At 31.2% G+C, this 23511-nt stretch overlaps 1 protein-coding gene across 2 annotated transcripts; it reads left to right on the top strand.

Moving 5' to 3' along the window:
- The first annotated feature begins 233 nt into the window (after window positions 1-233).
- Window positions 234-6221, top strand: LOC149518344 (protein argonaute 4-like). 2 transcript variants are annotated; one of them, XM_089761822.1, is made up of 22 exons: window positions 234-464; window positions 566-771; window positions 855-1070; window positions 1166-1302; window positions 1384-1481; window positions 1575-1672; window positions 1826-1997; window positions 2094-2210; window positions 2288-2395; window positions 2533-2595; window positions 2681-2794; window positions 2908-3076; window positions 3167-3279; window positions 3423-3560; window positions 3693-3823; window positions 4099-4164; window positions 4744-4807; window positions 4965-5076; window positions 5176-5249; window positions 5562-5656; window positions 5746-5777; window positions 5961-6221. In XM_089761822.1, exons 1-22 carry the CDS (start codon window positions 234-236, stop codon window positions 6134-6136), a joined length of 2730 nt encoding a protein of 909 aa, XP_089617948.1. In that variant the 3' UTR covers window positions 6137-6221. The 2 variants fall into 2 exon arrangements, with proteins under 2 accessions (XP_089617948.1, XP_089617947.1); XM_089761821.1 differs by having other exon boundaries at window positions 846-1070.
- The last annotated feature ends 17290 nt before the right edge of the window (window positions 6222-23511 follow it).

Raw genomic sequence — 23511 nt, 5'->3', positions numbered from 1 at the left:
AAAATTGTGATATGTCAAGGATAATTGTTTTTAGTTTTCTCTGTTTTGTTGATAATAACTAATTTATCAAGTTAAAAGTAAGAATTAATTTTTTCTGCCTGGTTATAGCTAATCTTTTTATCCATGAAATGATACTATTAGCTACTTTTTAGGGAATCTGTCTTGTAGCTAATCTTAAGTGCTTACTATATTTTATTTTTCTTTCATGCAAGAAAAATTATCTTGGTTAGGAAATGGACTCGTCTGAGGATGAGGGAAGTGGGGCAACAGGCACTCTTCCTCCTCCCCTGCCTTTGCCGCGCAATGCGGTACCAAACGAATCAGAATCTGAACCTGCAAAGAAGGTTGTACGTGTCCCAATGGCCAGGAAAGGTTTTGGATCTAAAGGGCAGAAGATATCTATTCTCACAAATCACTTCAAAGTGAATGTTGGAAGTGTTGATGGACATTTCTTCCATTACAGTGTACGTAATTGCTTACTTCGCTCTGCTTCTCTTTTTTTTCTCCTTGGTAAATAGAAATTATTGATGCAAGTTTCTTCTTCTTTTGCATTTTGGATCAACAGGTTTCTCTTTCTTACGAAGATGGTCGCCCAGTGGATGGGAAGCGTGTTGGAAGAAAGGTGATAGATAAGTTGTATGAGACCTACAGCAATGAGGTGGCTGGAAAGGACTTTGCATATGATGGGGAGAAGAGTTTATTTACTGTTGGTCCTCTCCCAAGTACCAAGCTTGAGTTTCCTGTTGTACTTGAGGACGTTACATCCAACAGGTTGACGTGAACTTTAGATTGATTTGAAGTATTTATGCTGCTCCCATTCATTGTCATTAATTTTTTATGTATAGAAACAATAGGAATGCAAGCGCTGATGGCTATGAAAGCCCAAAAGAGCGTGGAAGGAAGATAGTAAGACGTATGCATCAGTCAAAGACTTTTAACGTGGAGATTAGCTTTGCCGCAAAGATTCCCATGCAAGCCATTCAAAATGCTCTGTATGGACAGGAATCAGAAAACTCACAACAAGCCCTGAGGGTGCTGGATATCATTTTACGGCAGCATGCTGCAAAACGGTGAGTTAAAATATGTGCCTGCATATTCTTTTCTCCACTTGTAGGTTTTGATCCTGGATATTATATTTATTCTGACATCACAATGACTTTCATAGGGGATGCCTACCCGTTCGCCAATCTTTTTTCCAAGATGATGAAAATAATTATACAAACATTGGCGGTGGTGTCCTAGGATGCAGGGGATTCCGTTCAAGTTTCAGAGCTACTCAAGGAGGCCTTTCACTGAATATTGGTCGGAACCATATCTCTCGTCACTTTTGCATTTGTGTGCTTGGTATTGTTTGTTTAATTACTGTTTCGCTTTGTGTTTCAGATGTATCAAATACAATGATAATTCGACCTGGTCCAGTATTGGATTTTTTACTTGACAATCAGAATATGAGAGATCCTCACTACCTGGACTGGAACAAGGTTATCAATAACGACATTTTTTAGCCAAGTGAATTAGAGTTCTTTGCATCAATTATTAATTACTAAACCGCAATTGCTTGAAACCCTGAATAGGCTAAACGAGTGCTTAAAAATCTGAGGGTAAAAGTCAGACCATCCAATCTGGAGTACAAGATTACCGGATTGAGTGACCTTTACTGCAAAGATCAGATGTATGGTTTCCTGGTCTCACAATAGTGCTTTTTCTTTGATTTGTGCTAAATTGGCTAATATTTAACTTTGAGCTTTTCCTACTAGCATGTTGTGTAATACTTCAGTTTAAAGTTACTATTTTTTATTTGTTGTGTACTGTGTCCATGATGCAGGTTCTCATGGAAGCAGAAAAGTATGACGAATGAGAATCGTGAAGCTGAGACTGTGGAGATTACTGTTTATGAATATTTTGTCACCCATTGCAAGATACAGTTGGATTATTCTGCAGATTTGCCATGCATTAATGTTGGCATGCCAAAGCGGCCAACATATGTTCCTATGGAGGTGAATGGGTGCTTGTGGTTTTGTTTTGTTACATGATATATGCTTAGCAACTAATTCTTGTCTATGATTTGCTGTTCACCTGTTGCAATGCCATAGCTGTGCACTTTGGTGTCCTTGCAACGCTACACCAAAGCGCTATCCACTTTCCAAAGAGCTTCGCTGGTAGAAAAATCAAGGCAGAAGCCTCAAGAAAGACTGAGTGTCTTGACTAATGTAGGTCTATTATATGCTTTTGACTCTCAACATTTCACTTGTTCTACAACTTATGAGTGTTGCAAATTTTTGTGCAGGCTTTGCATAACAGTAATTATGGTGCTGAACCAATGCTCCGTTCATGTGGTGTTTCTATCAGCTCTAATTTCATCCAAGTGGAAGGCCGTATTCTGCCAGCTCCGTTGGTAGGTTAATGATATTAGTCTCTCTGAATTTTGTTTGTTTCTTTGATATGTTGTACATGCATGTTGGTTTTTGAGGGTTATTTTAATGATCCTTCTTTTAGATCTACATGCCAATTGACATTATCTTTTGATGACAGATAAGAGTGGGCGATGGTGAGCCTTTCTTGCCATGGAATGGGCGATGGAATTTTAACAATAAGGTCAAGAGCTTCTTTGCTTTTGCAGCCTTCTATCTTATATATGCTTCATCTCTTGTTTCTCAACAGTTCAGTTATGCTTTCATAGAGATTTGTGGAGCCAACTAGGATTGAAGATTGGGGTGTTGTTAACTTCTCGGCACGTTGTGACGTAAATAAACTTGTGCGGGATCTGATGAGATGCGGGGAAATGAAAGGAATTGTAAGTTTGTTGTCTAATTATTGTTCTGGTTGTCTTGGTATTGTCAATCAGCACATACAAAGTTATAGAATTCAACTTGTTGGCTAAAGTTCTTTTCCATGTCTCTTTTTCAGCGTGTAGATAGTCCATTAGGTGTGTTCACAGAGATGAATGAGATCAGACGTCTTTCTCCTGTGGGTAGAGTGGAGAAGATGTTTGATGAGCTAAAATCTAAACTTCCTCATAAAACTCCGCGGTTCCTTCTTTGTCTGCTGCCTGATAGGAAAAATTCTGGTCTTTATGGTGTGCACAAACTCATCTGTTCATACATTGTCTATGCACGTTTTTCTTCAAGTCGTTTGCTTACGTAGTAAGTTCAATGAATTTTCTAAGGTCCATGGAAGCGAAAGAATCTTGGTCACTTTGGCATTGTCACTCAGTGTATGGCTCCAACTAGGTTCAATGACAAGTACCTTACGAATCTGCTTCTCAAGATCAATGCAAAGGTCTGCTTCCGTCCAATGAATTTTTTTTTTTTTTTTTAACTTAAGCCATTCCTCTGGTTGCAGTTCTAATCTTCTGTAGTTAAACCTGTAGGGTTATTGTTCTATTTATAATTAAACCTGCTAATATCATAATCTGCTCACAGCTCGGAGGACTGAATTCAATGTTACAAATTGAACAAACACTTTCATTCCCCGTTGTTTCAAGGGTTCCAACTATGATCCTTGGCATGAGTGTGTCACATGGCTCTCCTGGGCACTCTGATGTCCCGTCAATAGCTGCGGTAGGGATGATCTTATTCCTTATCATTGGGTTTCTTGAGTTTCCATCAATTGCAAGCAGTTATAGAGATGTGAATTGGCAGTCTGTCTGTAATTCAAATTTTGTGAGATTTTTTAGTTGTATTTAATTGTAGGTGGTTAACTCCAGGCAGTGGCCTTCGATCTCCCGTTATAGGGAATCTGTTCGGACACAGTCACCCAAGGTTGGAATGATAGATTCACTATTCAAACGAGTGTCTGACCAGGTGGATGGAGGTCTTATGAGGTACGTTTCAATCTTAAAGTTATTTGACTAACGAAGGGACAAGTATTGTCCAAAATAAGGACATCGTTTATCCAAAAAAAGGGACAAGTTATTTGCTGAAAATTGATTTTTTATATTCTTATTATTGTTTCTCTCCTCTTGCTTGGGGCGTCAATGGGGGTGGGTTGTAATAAGAATATGTTATTCTGCTGGTAATCATTTATGCCGTAGTATTTCAACTTTTGAGAGAATAATGTTTATAGTTTGTGTACCTAACGTATATTCTTTGTTATCAGGCAGGCTGTCTTGGACTTTTATACAAGCTCAGGACAGAGAAAGCCTCTTCAAATCATCATATTCAGGTTTCTTATTTTACATTTTGCTGTTTCTCACGTTCATTCTATATAACAAAAATATTCTAAATCATACATTTTGAAAGAACACATTATTTGGGAACTCAGGGATGCAAAATTTGGTTTTGCTAGTTCTTAATTGCCACGGCTTCGTCTCTGCGTTGCAAACTCTATTTGTATTGACTTCAAGTAATGGGTGTATTTACTCTTTGAAATCATCTTTTTTACTTGAGAAATGCCGTATTGATATTCAAGTATACTTGATATGGTTAGTCTCTTCATGCTGCTAACAGATTGTACAAGTTGTCCTTTAAACTTTTAATCAACCTAGCTTGTTCCTTTCTGCCTGCTGTTTGAAATGCTTCAGAACATTCTCATTTTTTAGCCTTTTCTATTATCCTCATTTTCTGCTCTGGCTATATGACTTAAAATGATGTAAATCCCCCCTAATGCCCTAACTAACATTCATATTTCTTTACATATTTCTTGTAATCTAGTTTGTGGTTATTTTGCTGATCTTTCCGTTACACTTTTTTCGGATGCTAATGCAATATTGCTTACTTGCTCATTATTCTTGGTTCAACTCAGGGATGGGGTTAGCGAGTCACAGTTCAATCATGTTTTGAACACTGAACTGGGTCAAATTATTGAGGTATGCAGTAGTGCCTTTCAATCATGGGAACTGAAAATTGTGCATTTCTTTTTTAGTTATTCATGCAAAAAAAGTGAGAAAATTGTGCTAGTTATAAATCAGCCTTAAGATGATAGTGCCTGGGACAAAACATCTCTGGTTAACGTTTACTTTATAGGCTTGCAAGTTTCTTGATGAGAATTGGAACCCCAAGTTTGTGGTCATTGTAGCACAAAAAAGTCATCATACAAGGTTTTTCCAGCAGGGATCTCCTGATAATGTTCTACCAGGTGAGGCTCACTCATTATTTGATGCATGTCATCTGGTACCTCTGTTATAGTTGTTAAAATCGATCTTTTTTTTTTATTATGATTATTATTATTATGCAGGAACTGTGATAGACAACACAATTTGTCATCCACAAAACAATGACTTTTATCTATGTGCACATGCTGGAATGGTTGTAAGTTTTTCTAGAATTTTGTTTCAGTTGATCAATGGTTGTTGATTTTGCAATTTTGTCTCGCTTAATTGGTCAAGATATTGCCAACTACATTTGTACTTGCCTTCTCTATCCAGAATTCATTGTTTGTATTTTAAGGCTGTCATGTATGTTCTGTTGTGAAAGAAAATTTACAACTGAGATTGAAGTTCCTCTTGTGGTTGGTTTCCTCATCCAAGTTGTGCTCGATGCTTTTGCTGTGTCTCATGGGTATAGCCCTTCATCTTTTATTGTAATGTTGGTTTGTTTTTATAATTTGTGTTCGCTGTTCAGGGAACCACAAGGCCTACCCATTATCATGTTCTCTTAAATGAGATTGGATGTTCGGTCGACGATCTGCAGGAACTTGTCCATTCTCTATCATATGTGTAAGTGTATAATCATGTGTTGTAATTTCTTCATAAATGTTTTAAGCTGTAATCACTGTTGCATTCCTTGTAATCTCTTTCTAATGCAGTTATCAAAGAAATACCACTGCCATATCAGTAGGTAAGTATTCTGGTTGAGCTGCTTCCCTAGTGTTTATGATATGCTTTTTCTCAAACGCCAAGTTAATTTGGTTTACCTAATGATTTTCCCACATGATCTCCAGAGAATAGTTTGTCGTTTTTTGCTTGATTCTGTATTTCCATTTCTTAAAGGTGTTTGTTTCAATCTTACTTTGGATTGCAGTTGCTCCTATCCGCTATGCGCATTTGGCAGCTTCGCAGTTGGGGACTTTCCTGAAGTTTGATGAGGCTTCTGAGACATCCTCAAGCCATGGTGGGGTGACTGCTCCTGGAGCCGTACCTGTTCCGCAGCTGCCGTGGTTGAACAAGAATGTCTCCGATTCTATGTTCTTTTGCTGAGACCTTTGGACCATGTTTTCTATAGGCTTTTGGTTTTACCAACAACTGATCGGAAACTCTTTTTAAGTATATTTAACCTTTAGAGGTAGGGCTATCGCAGACTTGTTCTGATGATGATGTGCTGTTCTCTGAATCATCATCCATTTTGATTATAAACTTTTTGGATGCTTAGCCCCTAACGTATCTAAAGATATGAATGCTTGACTAGGTAATTCACAGTGGCTATTTCCTGTTTGGTTTAGAGAAGTGGTTACACCACTGCCCTTTGCTCTGTGCTCTTATTTACTGTTGGGCTTGGGTATCAGTTACTTAACCAGTTAGATGTGGCTTCTGAGTAACTACTTTTGTTGGTTTGTGATGCTTAGAAAACTATACCATTTCGATATTACTTCTCTATTATATAATGTAATGCTTTTCTGTGGCAAGAATGAGTTATATTTCTAGCTTATTTAATTTTTCAGGAAAGAGTTTGTTGGTTTTGGTAGGAAAAAAAATAGCATGCAAAAATTTATAGACAATACTTCCAGTTAAAAACGAATCTCCACTGTTTCATGTACCAAGGAAAAAAGAAACAGCAATATTTCAAAGGAGTATCCATTTCAAAACCATGGCAACCATAACAAGCAGATCAACTTTCCAGAATGGTTTGATGCAGTCAGTGGAAAAGTTGGGGATTCTTGGAAATTAGGCAACTTTCATTCCTTTAAGGCGGTAGCCTCGGCAGCTTATGAAGTAAAATGTTTTGCCTCTGAGATTGAACGCATCCCTACTCCCACCGTAATGTTGTTGATGAAGATTTCGTCAATGCAATTGTAATAGCTTGTCCTGTTCATTTGTACAACTGTATATAGCTGCTTGTTGAATCCAAAATATACACAAACTAAATATGAAATTCAGTTTTGTCAATGCAGTTCAACATTTGTAATCATTGGAAGAAAAAGAAAAAAAAATCAAAGATGCGGAAGTATAAGAAGGAATGGAAAAAAAAAAAAAGAGAAAAATGAAGGGCTTTCCAGGAAGATAAAGGTTGAATCACAATGATAGAACTTACAGGGGCAGTCACCCACGTAGGACTGCTGACGAATTGCCCAATCAGTGAAGTGAACATTTGGTTTCCAAGTAAATATTCCTCCTCCAACCCTGTGTGGAACTGGCTGCCTGCTCTTTGTGTTCAGAACTGTTACCATCAGCAGCACCGGGCAGGCAAGTATTATCTTCAAACCCTTCATTTTCACCACTCTTTCTCCCACCAAAACTTAGTCTTTCTTGATAACGAGGCTAATGCACTGGTCTTTCTTGATAATAAGGCTGATGCACTACCACCACATGCATTTCAAATTCGTATGTATCTATAATCACAGAACTCTAAAGTTTGAAGCAAGAAACTTGGCGCCAGTTATGAGCAGATTTTAACATGACCAGACTACAACTATCTCACAAAATTGGAATGGTCGATAATCACACTTAATGTTTCCAAACAGATCCGTTTGGTGAATCTTGTGTGACTGTTTATTTTGATTCTAGAACACCTGCTGTTGTTAAAAATCAAACGTTTGCAGAATGTTGGAAAAAAATAGGAAGAATTTAGCTGATATAGAAGAACATGGCTTGAATGTTATTTCCACTTTCTCCCACGACAGTTTGAAATCTGTTTTGGTATGAAATTAGACGTCCGGCACCTGTATTTCACAATGATATCTGTAATGGAAAGTTTTTGGGATAAAGGTCATTTTCATTATTGTTTTGTTTGATTCTCCTCGGACCAGAAGTCTTTGGAAAGATATTCCATTTCATCTGACTGATATTAGTAATTGGAAAGAAAGATCAACAACACTGTAGTAGCCAGCATAGGCAGAAAATTTTGGCTCCAAGAATTTGATGAAGAACTGCTTTTCCCTGGAGAGAGGGTGCCGGAGCTGATGTTTTATCTTCAACATGGACACCAACTTTCACTCCTTGAAAGCAGAAGCCTCTGCCACTGATGAAGTATTATGGCCTTGCTTCTTTCATTTCAAACACAATCTCACCCACCTCTTGTTATACTTGTCATGAAATCTTTCTCATTACATTTCTGATAGCTGGTTTTATTCACCTCCAGAACACTATAGAGATTCTCGTCAAATCCAAAATCTGCAAAAAAAAAAAAAAAAAAAATTCTTTCTTTCTAAATTCTTCTTCAAGTACTAAAAAGACACTTTCTTCTCCAAACCATAACTGGAAAAAGGATGAACTTAATTAGTATAGACAAGAAAGAAGAAGCTAAACCCCCTCTTCTAGTAAGGAGAAAATAATTTGCTGCAAAGAAAACATACTGAACAAAAAAGGGGCGAAACAAAAGCATAGTCAATACTTCAGAGGTGCTTCAAAAAGCCATAAAAGTGGGCATAATTATCAATGTTACCTATAAAACCTGAAAAGACACTCTATCCCATAATCGTAATTAACCTTCAAGAGCAAGTTTCCGGAACTCACTATACATAGAAGGGAGTAGGGACAGAGATATCCCTAAGGAAATATCACCAAAACCTGTACAGTGAATTCATTTCCTGCATGCAAAACCAGGGGCCACCACGAAAAAAGTTCTATTTCCATACATCTAGTGAAAATGCATGCAAAGGAAACCTTTATATTTCGAAAAAAAAAAATGCAAATGCTCAGGTGACGTACACTTGCTGGGTTTATAATGGTTTGCAACAGAGAACAAAGAAACATCCGCAAACAGATGGGAAGCAGAAGAAAGACCATTCAGTTTTTTAAAATACATAAAGATCTATGCAGACAACAGAATTTTGACGGTAATACTTTAAACTATATTCAATTTTCTTCACTTACAAATGACATAATGGGGAGGTAAAAGATGAAAGCACACCACACAACCTATTTCCTGTGTGACTAAGATGACTGAGTACTAATACAAAACAAAGACAAAATTCAAAAAGAGGTACAAGAGTAAATACTTTTAGTAGAACTTACCTAGACATGAGAATCAATTAAACAATAGAAGTTAGTTGTGCAATAGTTGATCTTTCATTTCATGTAAAACAGTTATTTAGTAACTTAGAAAGTTCTGAAAGAAAGTCCACCTCACTGCAACCAATTCCCAACTTCTTCCTGTCACTCAGGCAGCGCTTATGAAACTTTAAGTAACTGAATGTAAAAACAACTGAATTAGCCAACTCTGCTTTTCAAGTGCTCATTCTCATTCTCTCAATCCCTATATACCTCTCTGAGCAAGTACAAGTACATGCAGAAGGGCTCTAGCACAGACCACAAAGAAAGTCTGTTTTAGGTACAACAAAAATCTGACGATGTCATGAAGTTATATGTGGAACTGTGCAAAAGTATACAAAAATACATACATATATTAGAGAAAAAATCCACCATCCCTTACTTCTGTTGCTTGAAATCATTTTCTTCTAACCGCTGATGACTTGGATGCTGAAAAGGTGGAAATGACTTTGGCAAGGAACCAACTGGTGGACTGCTAGAAAGAGTTCCATGTGGTGAACAGCTCAACTTGGAAGGCGGCCTAGAGCTGTAAAAAATGCTTAGACATCCATTAGCTACGGAAAACCTTAAAGTCTAGTCAAATAAATTAGGTTTCATGTATATTTGAAACCGGCAGTAATCTGTATTCTTGCACTCAAAAGCAAGAAAAAGTTCTACTATTAGAAAACAAGCCAAAAGAACCTCAGTTACTCATGATATTTAAAATGAGGAAACGGTCACTCAGAACTAACCCATAACTATCTGGAGGAGTAGAACCAAAGAAATATCCAACCGAATTACTTGGTGGACTTTCTGATATTATTGAAATTGAGTTGTGACTGGTTCCATGATTCTTTAAGTTGCTGGAGAAAATTCTCTGCTTCTGGAATGAATGTTGCCTTGAGAAACCTTTATTTTGCTTCCTTCAGGAACTTTTTCCTCCAGACTCCACAAGACTACTGCTCCCCGCGGCGTTTTCACCTATCTTCGAATTTGATACTCCCGATGCACTCCTTGGAGACCTTGGATTTCCATCTTTATTCTCATAAATAGAGTTATTCTTTCTACGACTAAATCGTTTAATTTTCAGCTCCTGTTCATAACGGTCACCAGCAAGTAATTAGATTACAGAAAAAGACGCAACTTATAAATATGTACCATAACACAGTTTTAAATAAATTAGAAAAGCTTGTCCCTTGAACTGTTCATGGAAGTAAAGACCATCATTTATCACAACAGCAAGCTCACTGGATATGGACTTTGAATCTTTCGCACCAGCTTTTGGTCCTTCACCTGTCCCACTATTCTGCACATCAGAAGAAATAAGTACGTGCCATCAGAAGAAAAACAGAAACATTCGAGTGTTTAATATGAGTAAAACATGATCCAAACAAAATGCGTGATCACGGCGTAACCTAAAAACAGAGAGAGAACATACCAGTCTCAATAAAAAATAAGAATATCAGAAGAAATTGGAAGAAAAGAGATGCAAGAGTAGTGGACCAGAATGTCCTATCTTAATGTCTCTAAATTCGAAATTATTGCTGATGTGAAGAAAATGGTTATCTTTCTATTTGCAATTGGGAAAGAACGCTGCCCTCTTGAATAAGTTTACATTGCTTCAACTGCACAACATGGAAGTATTACATTATGCACGTACATGCTTCATAAATATGATGTCTACGAAATAACAGATTTAGATGGGGTATTATATATATATATATATATATATTCTTTTTGAATTGTATTTCCATTCATTTCAAAGTAAAGTCGGACATTCTTATCATTTTCTCATGACATCAGACAATCAATATGATACTATTGGAATGTCATGATATCAGACCAACTATCTTGAATTAGCAAGTAAATACATAAACTTAGAAGTTAGAAGATCCCTTGAAGCTATTGCAACGACCCAATCTTTAAACATGAAGTACAACAATAACAATTAACAACGCAAAAAGAGAATTCATACAAAGCAGTACCACATTACCTGGGTAACAATCACAAGTCTCTGAACATCCTGATCGTTGATAACCATCTCGTCATCTTCATCATCCATTCTGAACAAAAAATGCCATTCAGAATTGAAGGGAAGGTTATTAGCATCTAGGTGTTTAAAACTTGCCTTTAAACAGAAAGTCGAAATTTCCCTAGCTCAAACGAATTAAATACAAAAACAATCTAGTACCTTTTAAGTGCTGAAAGATTCTTTAGTGCTTTTTGCTCGAGCTCTAGCTCTTCATCAAGCATAAATGTGTGTGCGAAATCATTTGATACGTCAGCAACATTTTGTATTGTTACATCTGATAATAATTCCATACTTTCAGCTTTATTGTCAGTAAACCTTACAGACTCAACTCTTTGTAACTGTTCGACATCTTAGAATTTAATGTGGGAATCAGCAATTAATTTGCTGTTCATTTCCACCATAGAATGCTCATTTCTCACAATTTAATAGAACTTGCGCAACTGCATGTTTTCTGTTATTTTTACGTGTTACTTCCATAGGATTGGCCACAGCTGAAACACGCTCCAAGCTCCCACCATGCAATGTAAATTTATCATTTTCTTCAGAAGTGTTCCTTCAATTATCTTCATTCACATCACCATTTCCACATGAATCAGTGGCATTCTCTTCAAGTTGGTACTGAGTAGCCTGAGGTTCTGATGACAATGTTGTCTTCGAACTAGCTGGAATCCACTTGGACCACTCGTCATGTCTCCGTAGCTTGTCACTCTATAATATCAATTACCAAGTAAAGACAAGGCCATCCAAGCAAAGAACAGCATCGGAAAACGAGTGTCACTTGCCAGTGTACCACAAAACAATTACAGATTGTCAACATAAGTCTGTCCCCTCGAATTTAATTGATACAGATGACAGAACTCACATTAAAACCTTAAGGTATGTATACCAGCAAAAACACCACCCTTAGAAACTTGTTAAAAAGAGACTTCTCGACAAAACTATTATGAATTTGGGAAAATCATACGTATACCGTGGATGAAATCAAATTACATTATTATTATTTAGTTTAAAAATTGGTCGACATTTGGCTCAGTTAATTGATCCATTGAATATGCTACTTTTATTGAAAGAACATGTTCAAATTTTCTTTCCAAGAATAAAAAAAAGTTGATGAGTGTCACAAACCCATTAGGCTCCTTAATTAGATAGAATAGTTAATCAATATTAATTTTAAACTCATGTTATACATGGGGCAAGCAATTGTTTTATATTTTTTCTTACAAATACTATTATTACTTATAAAAAATTACATGTTTATTTTAAAAACACTATACTATTAATAAGAATTTATATTCCCATTACCGTATATTTAGCTAAAAATCCAATTTTAATAATATGAGTAGTAAATATATGTGCAATAGTATTCTAAAAAAATTAAATCTAATGATATATGAACCTAATAATTTTATATGCAAATTTAACTTTTTTATCATAAAATTATAATTTAACCGATAAGATTAAATTTTTTTTATCTTTGACCTTTAACAAAATAACACATATATTTTCGAAAGGAATAAAAGTAGAGTAATTATTATGTATTAATGCATATACCATTTTTATTCTATTACCCATTTCAAATAAGTTATTTGTGTTTTAAATACTTTAATTTTCTAAATGATACTACATGTTTTTATATCTTATAAGAAACCAAATTTTTTGTAAAGTTTTAAAATTTTCAAAAACCCATTTAAATAATATTTTATTAGAAATAAAGATGAAAACCTACTATATACAAGTTATGATTATTAATGTGGTTCATGAATTAATTGTTTATGACTCATCAAACACATTAGGATTATTAATTATCAAGCAAAGTTACGAGAAAATATTTGTTAACCATCACAATAAATTTCTTAAAACTAGTATTCCATATCATTCATTTGTGTAAAATTTTTCTTAACCCTATATTCAAAAACTTTTTTTGAAGAGTATATTAGTAAAAAACAAACTTCTATGTTATCAAGAAAATTTAACCAACATCAATAAAAGTTCCCAAAAGGAAGTCACAAACTCGAACTCAAATTACCATAACAAAATTATCGATAAAAAAGATCTTAACATAAGTGAAAACAATCAACATATTACGTTTAAAATATGTTACATGTATAGTTTGTTAGCTTTATAGGTGAGATGGTGATTAAAGAGGGAGTAAATTGAATTTCTCCAAATTCTTTCCAAACAAATGATTTCAATATAATTGAATGAAAACTAAAACCAATATCACAATATGATGCAAACAATAATGAATTGATGAACTATAAGCAAATATGACCTATAATCAAAATAAAGAGATAAAGATAGAGAAATCAAACATAAAAATTTATAAAGGTTCGATCTTTTTCCACAAGGTATCTACGTCCTCTCTCTTGGTTGTTCACACCAAGGATTCAATCCACTATACTTAAATTGAAATTACAATCCTATCTTTTTCTCACTAAGGCTTAAGATAGAAACTTTATACTTTCTACTTTTTAGGCTAAGTCGTAACGTCTCAATCTCATAAATTCAAAAGGATACCTCACATTTTGATTATAGAATCACTTTAATAACAATGCAAACTTAAAACACCTCTCAAAAGCTAATTATTTGCCAAATAAAGTACAAGAAAATGTGTTGAATAAAGAACAACAATATTTTGGATACAAAAAATACAAAGGATATTGAACTTAAGCTCTAAAAACTCTTAATTCTAAGAAAAAATGAAAATTTAACTTGTTAGCACTTGCTCTCTTGCTTCATCAACTTTTTTGGTGTGTTGAAATGGCTAATATATAGAGAAAATGAAGAACTAGTCATTAGGGATGCTTAAGAGAAGAAAATAGCCATTGAATGCTTGAGAAACTAGCCGTTAGACATATTTTGGGCATGATCTGATTGATCCCTTTCATGAGGGGATTGATTAGTTCATATTTTGAACCAATTCAGGCTTAAAAATAGCCTACCCGATCGATCCCTTTATGTAAGGGATCGATTGGTTCAAAAGGGTGATTGATCCCCTACATATGGTGATTGATCCCTTTTTCATGCACAAGCACAAACCTACATTCTATGAAAAAAATCAATCGATCCTTTCTTAAGGGGATCAATCATGTCCATGGCTAGTTGGTTGACTTCTGTTTTGCACTCTACTCACTAATTTGATTATATCTTAAGCTATACAAATTCAAATCACAAATCTTTTGAAGATTTAGAAACTAGACTTAAAGGCTTTTCTATCTAAAATTCATCACGTAATTCATTGTATACGAATTATAGTGAATTTTTAAAATTACCTCTTGTGTAGTTTTTACATAACTACAAAGTGTCTAGTAAAAATTCAAAATTTTTTCTTAACAAATTTGGATTTTGATTTTGTTTGATCCATTAGAAAGTAGACTAAAGGAGCTTTCCAACCATATAAAATTCAAATATTAAAACTTTGTGAATTAATACAGAAAAATAAAACAAATTTAATGTTAAAAAACTTTATTCTTGTAAAACAACTTTCTTAAGTTAATCTATTTCTTAAAACAAATATTATCAAAATTATATTAAGTTCAAAATGAATAACTTCAATTTAAAAACAACAATTAAACTTTTTATTTAAGCTCAAACAAATAATCTTTAAAGATAGATTTGGTTTGAGAAATATGAAAACAAAGAAAGGTTTATTTATACTTTGAAAAACATATTATTTGTTTAATACCAAAATATAAAACTTAAAAACATGTACTAAATAAATCATTTTCAAAATCTTGGTCAAGCTTATTTAATTTATTATTTTATCATTTTAAAATAAGGATCAATTCAAAGCTAACATAGCTGATTCATACAAAATAAATTAAAATAATAGAAATAAAGATGTAGATTTATAATATACAGGTTATGATTATTGTGGACACCCAATTTAGTCCATATCCCGAACTAATCGAATTTAGTCTCGATTTAAGCCTAATTGAAAAATTTTATATTTTATTCTTATTTTTATTTCCTTTATCTTTTTATTTTCACTGCATTTATCTGTATATATATATTATTTATTATTTTGTTTAATTTTATGTGATTTTTATTATTTGTTGATTATCCTTAGTTATATCAATTTGTTTATTTTTACCATTCTTATCATGTTTTTACATTCAAATTATCTTATTATTAAAAAAAAAAAAATTGAAAGCTTATTCAGTGACGATCTTCGTAGGAAACAGTTTAAGATTAAGTGATAGTTGTTAGTTTTTTAAAAGAAATTCTAATCTTGATAAAACTCCTCTAGTTTTTTTTATAAATAATGTTCTAATGAACAAAAGCAAAGACACAGAGAAAATCAGAGGAAATCATATAGAAAAATCGAGCAAGAACCACCCCACAAACAAAATCCAAGCAAACTCCAGCAAGTCCCTCGTACCAAGTCTTCATACCTATTCACTAGTCACCAAAAATCATACCACCTTCATCACCCCACACACCATGTACACTGTCACCATCGCAAGAACCGATCGAAGGCCCTCTTTGTCAATTCCATTCAGCTTCAATTCCCTTAGTAAAATCACAAACCTCCAACACATATAACCACTAGACTACCTATTGTCACCACCTTCCCTAAACCATTGGAAAGAACCCATATCACAGAAGTTAGTTGCGATAGTCCACAACAGTTTTAGCTGAGACCTCATGCCTTTATAAGTATCAATTCCACCCACCACCGAGTCTGTCTTTTACCACCATAAACCTGCCAACAATCTCAGCAAATATTCACAATATCAACCACAGTATAGGAGAGCAAACACAAAACCACAACAAACTAAACATTAACACAAGCAAAATCATTTAGGAATTCGATAAAGATACATACAATCATAGAACCCATAATAGGCAAGGAGAACACCGGTGACAGAAAAAGATGCGGCAATAGTGGTCTGCGACGATCAATGTGAGATTTTGGAGATCGAAAACGATAAAAGTACAGAGTAAGTGATGGAGACAGGCATATCTAAAGATCAACTTGATCGAATAGTAAAGAAAATTGAGCAGAACCGCAGCTTTAACTACAATCTAAGAGGTTTTGGACCTTTTCAAAGGAAACTAATTTCAGAAAGAGGGAGAGAATGTCGAAAGGAGCTTGTGGAGATCTTTTGGAACGATTTCAATGACGGTGAGTGGCGACCAATGGCAGTGTGCGATGACGGTAGCAACAGACGGCCACCGATTTTTGCATTTGGCTTGAAGCTTGGCTTTGTTCATTTGGGAACTTAGAGTGAGAAAGATATATATGATTTTTAGAGAGAAAATTGAAAAGGAAATGGAAAATTTTTAACTTTTAAATTGATTTTAAACATTATATTTTAAATAGTCAACACCTGCGCGTTTGCCATTAACTCGACTCAGAACCCGCATTGGAAACCCAAAACCCTAGAGTCTAGTTTTTAGCTAAGTTGTTGAATCAAGCCATGAGCCAAGCCGAGTTGATTTTTTCTTTTGAGAGGAGCCAAGCTATCAAGTCGTATTCAAAAGGCGAGCTAGAAACTTTTCTTTTGTATTGTTTTGGTACTTTTACCTTTTATTTTATTTTTTATTTTATTTATTTGTTGAGTTAGAAAAGAATGTGAAAAATGAAAAAATAAAACATTACCAATATATTATAGGGTTTTAAAATAAATAATTAATAATTTTAAAAATTGAACAAATAAATTTTACCAACATGTTTAAAGGTTAAAATTTTTTGAAAAAATGAATTTTCCATAAATAAACCTTATCGACTTATTGAAAATTTTGTAATTTTATAAATCAGGTTTTACCAACATATTCAAAAATTTTATTAATTTTTGACAAAAATTAAAATTTTAAAAAGAAATAATTTTCATAAAATCTTACCAACATATTGAAGGATAATTTTTAACAAAAAATCTTATCATCACATTGAAAGATATTTCTGAAAATAAAATATTTATATAAAAATTAGATTTTGAATCTCTAATGATGGAATTACTAAAAGCGTTGTAAATAACAATCTCTATGTAAATTCTTAAGTATAAAATTCTTTTTAAATTTTACCAAATTATTGGAGAATTAAAAAAAGATTTTCAATATCAAGATTCTCCAAAATCCCACATATTATAAATAAAAGTTTTTATAAAATATTAATGAATTCGACGATAAAATCTCTTTAAAGTATAACAAATAGTTTCATTGAATGCTCTTGAAGTGAGAGAATGCCCTAAGTTTATTACCAACATATTAGAGTAATTTTAAGATAATTTTCAATAACTAATTATTTGATAAAATTTTGACGGTTTTAAATAACAGGAGATCAAACTGGTACCATCTTTTGGATGGTTGTTGCAAAGGTACTCTAACATTTCTTATACGTAACCAAACTTCTAGATCTAATCTTAATTTCGTAGACATGAATATACCTTTTAAAAATATCTGAGTCAAACTTAGGACATCTTTTTAAAATGAAATAGATTCAATTAAGTGACCAGTTGCACCTAAAGAAAAAATATTGGTGTTGACTCTTTAAAATAAAGTCTAGCGGTAAGTCTACTAATCTATACGTTATGATAGTTATTAATGTGATTTTATGAATTAATTGGTTATAATTCATCAAACATATTAGGATTATTAATTATCAAGCAAGCTAAGAGAAAATATTTGTTAACCCTAAGAAAAAATTTACTAAAACTTATATTCCTTATCATTCATTTCTGTAAAATTTTTCTTAACCATATAATCAAAACCTTTTTTTAAAGAGTACATTAGTAAAAAAAAAAAAATCCTATATTATAAAGATAGTTTCACCAACAACAATAAGAGTTTCTAAAATGTGGTAACCAACTTGAACTCAAATTACCATAACAAAATTATTGACAAAAAAAGATATTAACATAAGTGAAAATAATCAACATATTGCATTTAAAATATGCTACATATATAGTTGATTCATACAAAATAAATTAAAATCATTTGATAGAAGTGAAGGTGTAAGCATGCATGCATGCTATGCACCAAAAATTATACTAATATATTTTAAACATAGATAGCAACTCTTTTCATCTATACACCTAAATCCATAAAATAACTATAAATGTATTTGAATTTTCCAAAATCAAGATAATAATTAGTAGTTGAAAAAAATAATAAAAATAGTAATTAGAAAGAAAACACTTAACTTTCGAACAATTGATTTTCAATAAAGGTTAAGGGAGGCCCAATTCAATAACCAATTGTTCAAAACTCATATTTATGAAATATATTATGATAATACAAAAAATATTTGAATTCCAAAGCAAAATGTATATTCCAAACTTAAAAAGTCTCTTCTCAAAATGTTTTTTAAATAAATTATTATTCGACTATAAAGCATGCATATGAAAGATTTTAACAAAAAAAAGAAAAAAAAACAATAGTAACCAAAACAATATAAACATAAACATAAAATGATAAAAACTTTAATATAATTAACTTTATTAACTTTTTTGCATTTAATCTATCTATATATAACATCATTAAAAAAAAAAGACTATCTTTACTCCATGACAAAAAGAGTATCACCAATTTAAAAAAAAAATGTAATGATGTAATCTATTTCTTAAGAATCCTAAAAAAAAAAAAAAGGTTTATCAAAATAAAAACCTAAAGTTATGTATACACAAGGTATGTTGCAGATCAATTAAAAAGGTAACTTTAAAATAATGAAAGTGAATATTGAAATAATAAATATTATGAGTGAATGATGGTCAAATAATAGCAATTGGTTATGGAGAGTGAAATAATTTATTTCATTAACTTAATAATGTAAAATCAATTAAATTTTTTATTTTTTATATTTACACTTGGCTTAAATTAATTACTCAATTGAATACCATACTTTATCAAATATGAATATATTAAATAATTGGTTAGAAGTCTGCTCTTACTTTACATACATATGGAAGAGGTAAGTTAATTAAAAATTTAAAAAGAAATAAATATAATCAATGCATTGAAATATTTTAAAATTATATGAAATCAAATAAAATTGATAAAATACAAAAAAAAAAGTGTCGATTGTTTAATACCGTCCACATATTAGAATGCAGGACACCTTGGATTTTTCCTTTCCACCAAAAACTTTGGTTTTTATATATTTATATTATATTTGAGCTTGGTAAACATATAAATTTTGATTTAAAAATTTAATTAAATTAGTTCATACAATTATTATTAAGAAGTAGTATTCAACAAATGTAAATTTTAAATCTCAGTACATACGACACATTTCCTAAAACCTAGATTTGGACCTATTTTGTAAAAAAATATAACTTTTATAATATGTTTAAGTAAAACTTTTTTTAATTAATTAAGTTAACCCTAATAAATGTGCATAAATAAACAAATATTATTGTGAGAAAATTACAAAAGCAACTTCTCTAGTAAAAGTGCTCTTTTTAACTAGCTTGTTGTGCCTAAGAATAGGTATGTGAAAAACACTCGCTATTCTTTTATATATTTGAGAAGGATTAAGAAACAATTATCGAGCATTTAAAAAAATAATTATCGAGCATATCAATATGTAATTTTTTAAAAGTCCTTAAAGCAAATATTGAAGCTATAGGAATTCGATTAAGCTGTGAAATATGTAAGATCTAAACCTATTTGTATGTATATACTATGGTTTTTATGTTTTATAAAAATGACTAAAATAAGGATTTAAACATAGTATTCATGAATTTTTACATTTTAATTGTGTCTATTTATTTTCATATTCTCTTTATTAAAAAAAAAATTTAGTCTTTGTTTCTTATTTTGATATATTTTTTATTAATATTTATTTATTTTATAATTAAATTTTAATCACTAAAATTAAAATATAATGCATATAACTATCAATAACTTTTAATATCTTCATTTTCAAAAAAATCTTGCTAATCGGTGTTTAAATTTTTATACTATTTATTCATCATTTTAATTTTTTTATTTAAAATAAAAAATAAAAGCACGAACTAAATGAAATTTAAAAAAAAAAAATCAAATCATCTAATTTATTTTAGTTGTATTAGTTGAAACATCTTTTTCACACTACTACTAATAATCCATTTAATTCCCTTCACTGATTTGTAAACATTACCATTATTTTACCTATTTTGAAGAAATGTAACATCTAGTATCATAATTATAAGTCTAACATTTATATTGCCATTATTAGAAAAAAAATTGGAGAATTAACAATAAAAAATTATAAATATGTTGATTTTGATAATTGTATGCGATAAAGAAAACTAAAAAAAATAAAAATAAAAAGATGTCTATGATACTTAAAAAAAAATTGTCTACCAAAACAAGAATTTACGAAATTAGATCTTTAGGATAAAATCATTTATGGATTGATAAAAAAATTTTCAACATTTTTTTGTTAAACAATATTAATTATTGAATTGAAATTGGTTGATAAAATATTTAAAATTCAATATAATAAAAAATCTACTCCTACCAAAAGCTATATAATTACTCCATATGGTGTTTAATTTTGGATATTTTAATCTATCCACACGTGTCACGTAAAATTACATCACAATTATATTTGTAAGTAGATGGTCCTCACACTATTTACCTTTTCGTTTTTCATTTTTTTTTACCAAAATCACCCTTTTCCACCCAATCCAATTTCTACTTCATTTAGCACACCCCATCGTTTAAAGTAGACAAATTTGTAATTTTGAGATTTCAATTAACTTAGAACCATCAAATTAGAATTTTAGTTAAGAATGATTTAAGATAAATAATAAAAAAATATAATCAATTTATTTTCAAATTAAAAATACATCAAATAAAATAAAATTCATTATTATATGACACAAAGTAACTTTTTAAGATTGTACATATATGTCAATAATATAAGTCATCTATATTGAATATTTTATTTTTACTAAAGATTTTAACTTTTATATATTTATGTAAAATGATTAATTATGCCAATTAATACTTTTTTAATAAATGATTATTGCTATGCGACTATAGTATAGTAAAATTAATTTGTCTTAGTTCAAACATTTTATTTTAGATAAGTTTTAGTTGTCTTTAATAAAAAAGTAATGACTTTTTTAATATATTTGATACCATTCTTATATCTTAAGTTTATATAATGAGTTTATATTTGACACATAATCAGTGTACAAATTTTATATATAGTCACTAAATAAAATGAAATCATTTTATTAATAAGCAAATATTAATTTTTAAAATAAATATATAAAAATTAATTTTAAAAAAATTTACATATTAATGAAGTGATATTATTTTATTCATCTTATTAATAATATCATTTAATTCACTGATAACGTATAAAATTTATATACTAACAATGCATTAATATAAACACTTATATAATTATTGAAAAAACCTTAATCATTCAAAAAATTTTCATGCATATTATGAATAAAGTATTGACCAGGTGGACGGTGCAGATGTGGTAAAGCAGCATAATCGTGTAAGTCGCGATGCAGAGGATATAAATTAAGGCAAAGACAAAGACGGGTGGTCCCTGGGGGTTCATTTCACTCGCTTTATAGCTTTTTTCGTGAGAGAAAAAAAACGATAAGAGGGTATTTGTATTTGCGAGTCTCTTTGAGTTTTAGGGTTTCTATCTTTCATTTGCTCTCCAAATTTCAGGTATTTTTTTCTCTGAAACCTGTTTGGTTTCAGTGTTTTTCTCTTGTGTTTTTCATCTTTGGACTTTTTTTACTGGTTTTTTGAGGTATTTTTGAAAGTTCCTTTGTTCTTGAAAAATTTTAAACGTTGTTCATTGCAATGCTGCTTCAGTGGGTGGGTTTTTCAAGGGTTTTCTTCTTTTTTGAGTATGATCTGTGCTTCGTTGCCATTTTTTGTTTCTAGTTTTCCAACAAACGCTTCAAGTTTGCACCTTTTTAGCTGTTTTTTTTTTTTTTTTTTTTTCTATTTTTAAAGACTGCAGTTTTTCGTTAGTGTAGAGCACTTTTCTATTTTGAAAGACATATACCTTTCGTAACCTTGTTATTTGATTTTATTATTCAGTTCTTTTACAGTAAAAAAGGTTTCTTTTTTGTCATCTTATCATCAAGCCATTAGAAAGCTGTGCATTTTTGCTTCAGTTGGGATTTTTAACTCCGTTTACAAGCTTTTTGTCGCTTCATGTACTCTTCCTCTGCAGCTATAGTCTTTTACTGTCTTTTGATGTGCTAAAGGTATTTACTTTCTGGTATATTTTCGTTCTACCCCTTAAATGATGCAATATATTTGGTTAAAGTTTTGACTTTTATGCTAAAAACAGTACCTTTTTGCCTCTTCATGTTAACCTTTTTAGTGCATAGCCAGCCTTGGTACCTCTGCGTTCAAGCTCATATTCTTAAAGGTTTCTTTTTTTTGGCACTCTGAAGGGTTTCTTTTTCTTTTATATTACCATTTGTGCTTATTTCTCTATTTTTTTTTTCTTGTGGAAGTTCCAGCATTCATCAACATACGCTTTTTTATTTTTTTTCTACAGATCCTCTGATTTTTAGGTAATATTGGTATCCTTCGTAAACACGTCTTTCATGTGCATGCATGTGATTTTCTAAGCATTTGTGAGGAAAAAAAAAATCTCATTTTTAAATATTATATAGTTTTGGTGCTTTGATTTTTTTTTTTTTGACGTATGAACATATTGACTTTGTTTTTCTTTTTGGCGAATGAGCATATTGTTAAAAAAAAATCTCATTTTGAATATGTAGGTAGAAAAAAAAAAATCTTATTTTGAGTATATTAGTAGAAAAAAATATCATGTTGTTGTTTTCACTTTGTTAAGATAATATATCACATGAAAACATAACATAAATATGATACAAATAAAGGGAATACGAAATACAATATTAATAAATAACACGAAAGAAATATGATTTATAATTTTAATAATAATTATATATGGTTTAACAAATTTTAAAACCATATTTCATATTTTTTTTATTTATATTAATTGTTACACATAATTTTTATAAAATACATGAAATTTAGTATTTACACTATACAAATACAAAAATTTTCAATCTAATTTTTAAGTCATTATTCTATTTTCTGAATTCTTTAAATTTCTATGTTTATGTTTCTCTAAAAAAAGATACATCTTTGTTGATTTCTCTTAGGATATTTAAAGTTTAAAAAAAAATACAATTTTATAAAGAAAAACCATATATATAAATAAACACTATCTAATTTAAGTGAACTAGATACTAAATTATATAGAATGACGAGTTTTAAAATTGTGATATGTCAAGAGTGATTGTTTCTAGTTTTCTCTCTTTTGTTGGTAATAACTAATTTATCAAGTTAAGAGTAATTATTTTTTTCTGCCTGGTTATAGCTAATCTTTTTATCCATGAAATGATACTAT

The sequence above is a fragment of the Durio zibethinus genome, chromosome 6 (genome assembly GCF_047325235.1).
Source record: "Durio zibethinus cultivar Kanyao isolate XHJ-2024 chromosome 6, ASM4732523v1, whole genome shotgun sequence".
In the NCBI taxonomy this organism is placed as follows: Eukaryota; Viridiplantae; Streptophyta; class Magnoliopsida; order Malvales; family Malvaceae; genus Durio; species Durio zibethinus.
Note: the sequence above shows the minus strand (reverse complement) of the source record. Positions and strands in the feature narration are given on the sequence as shown.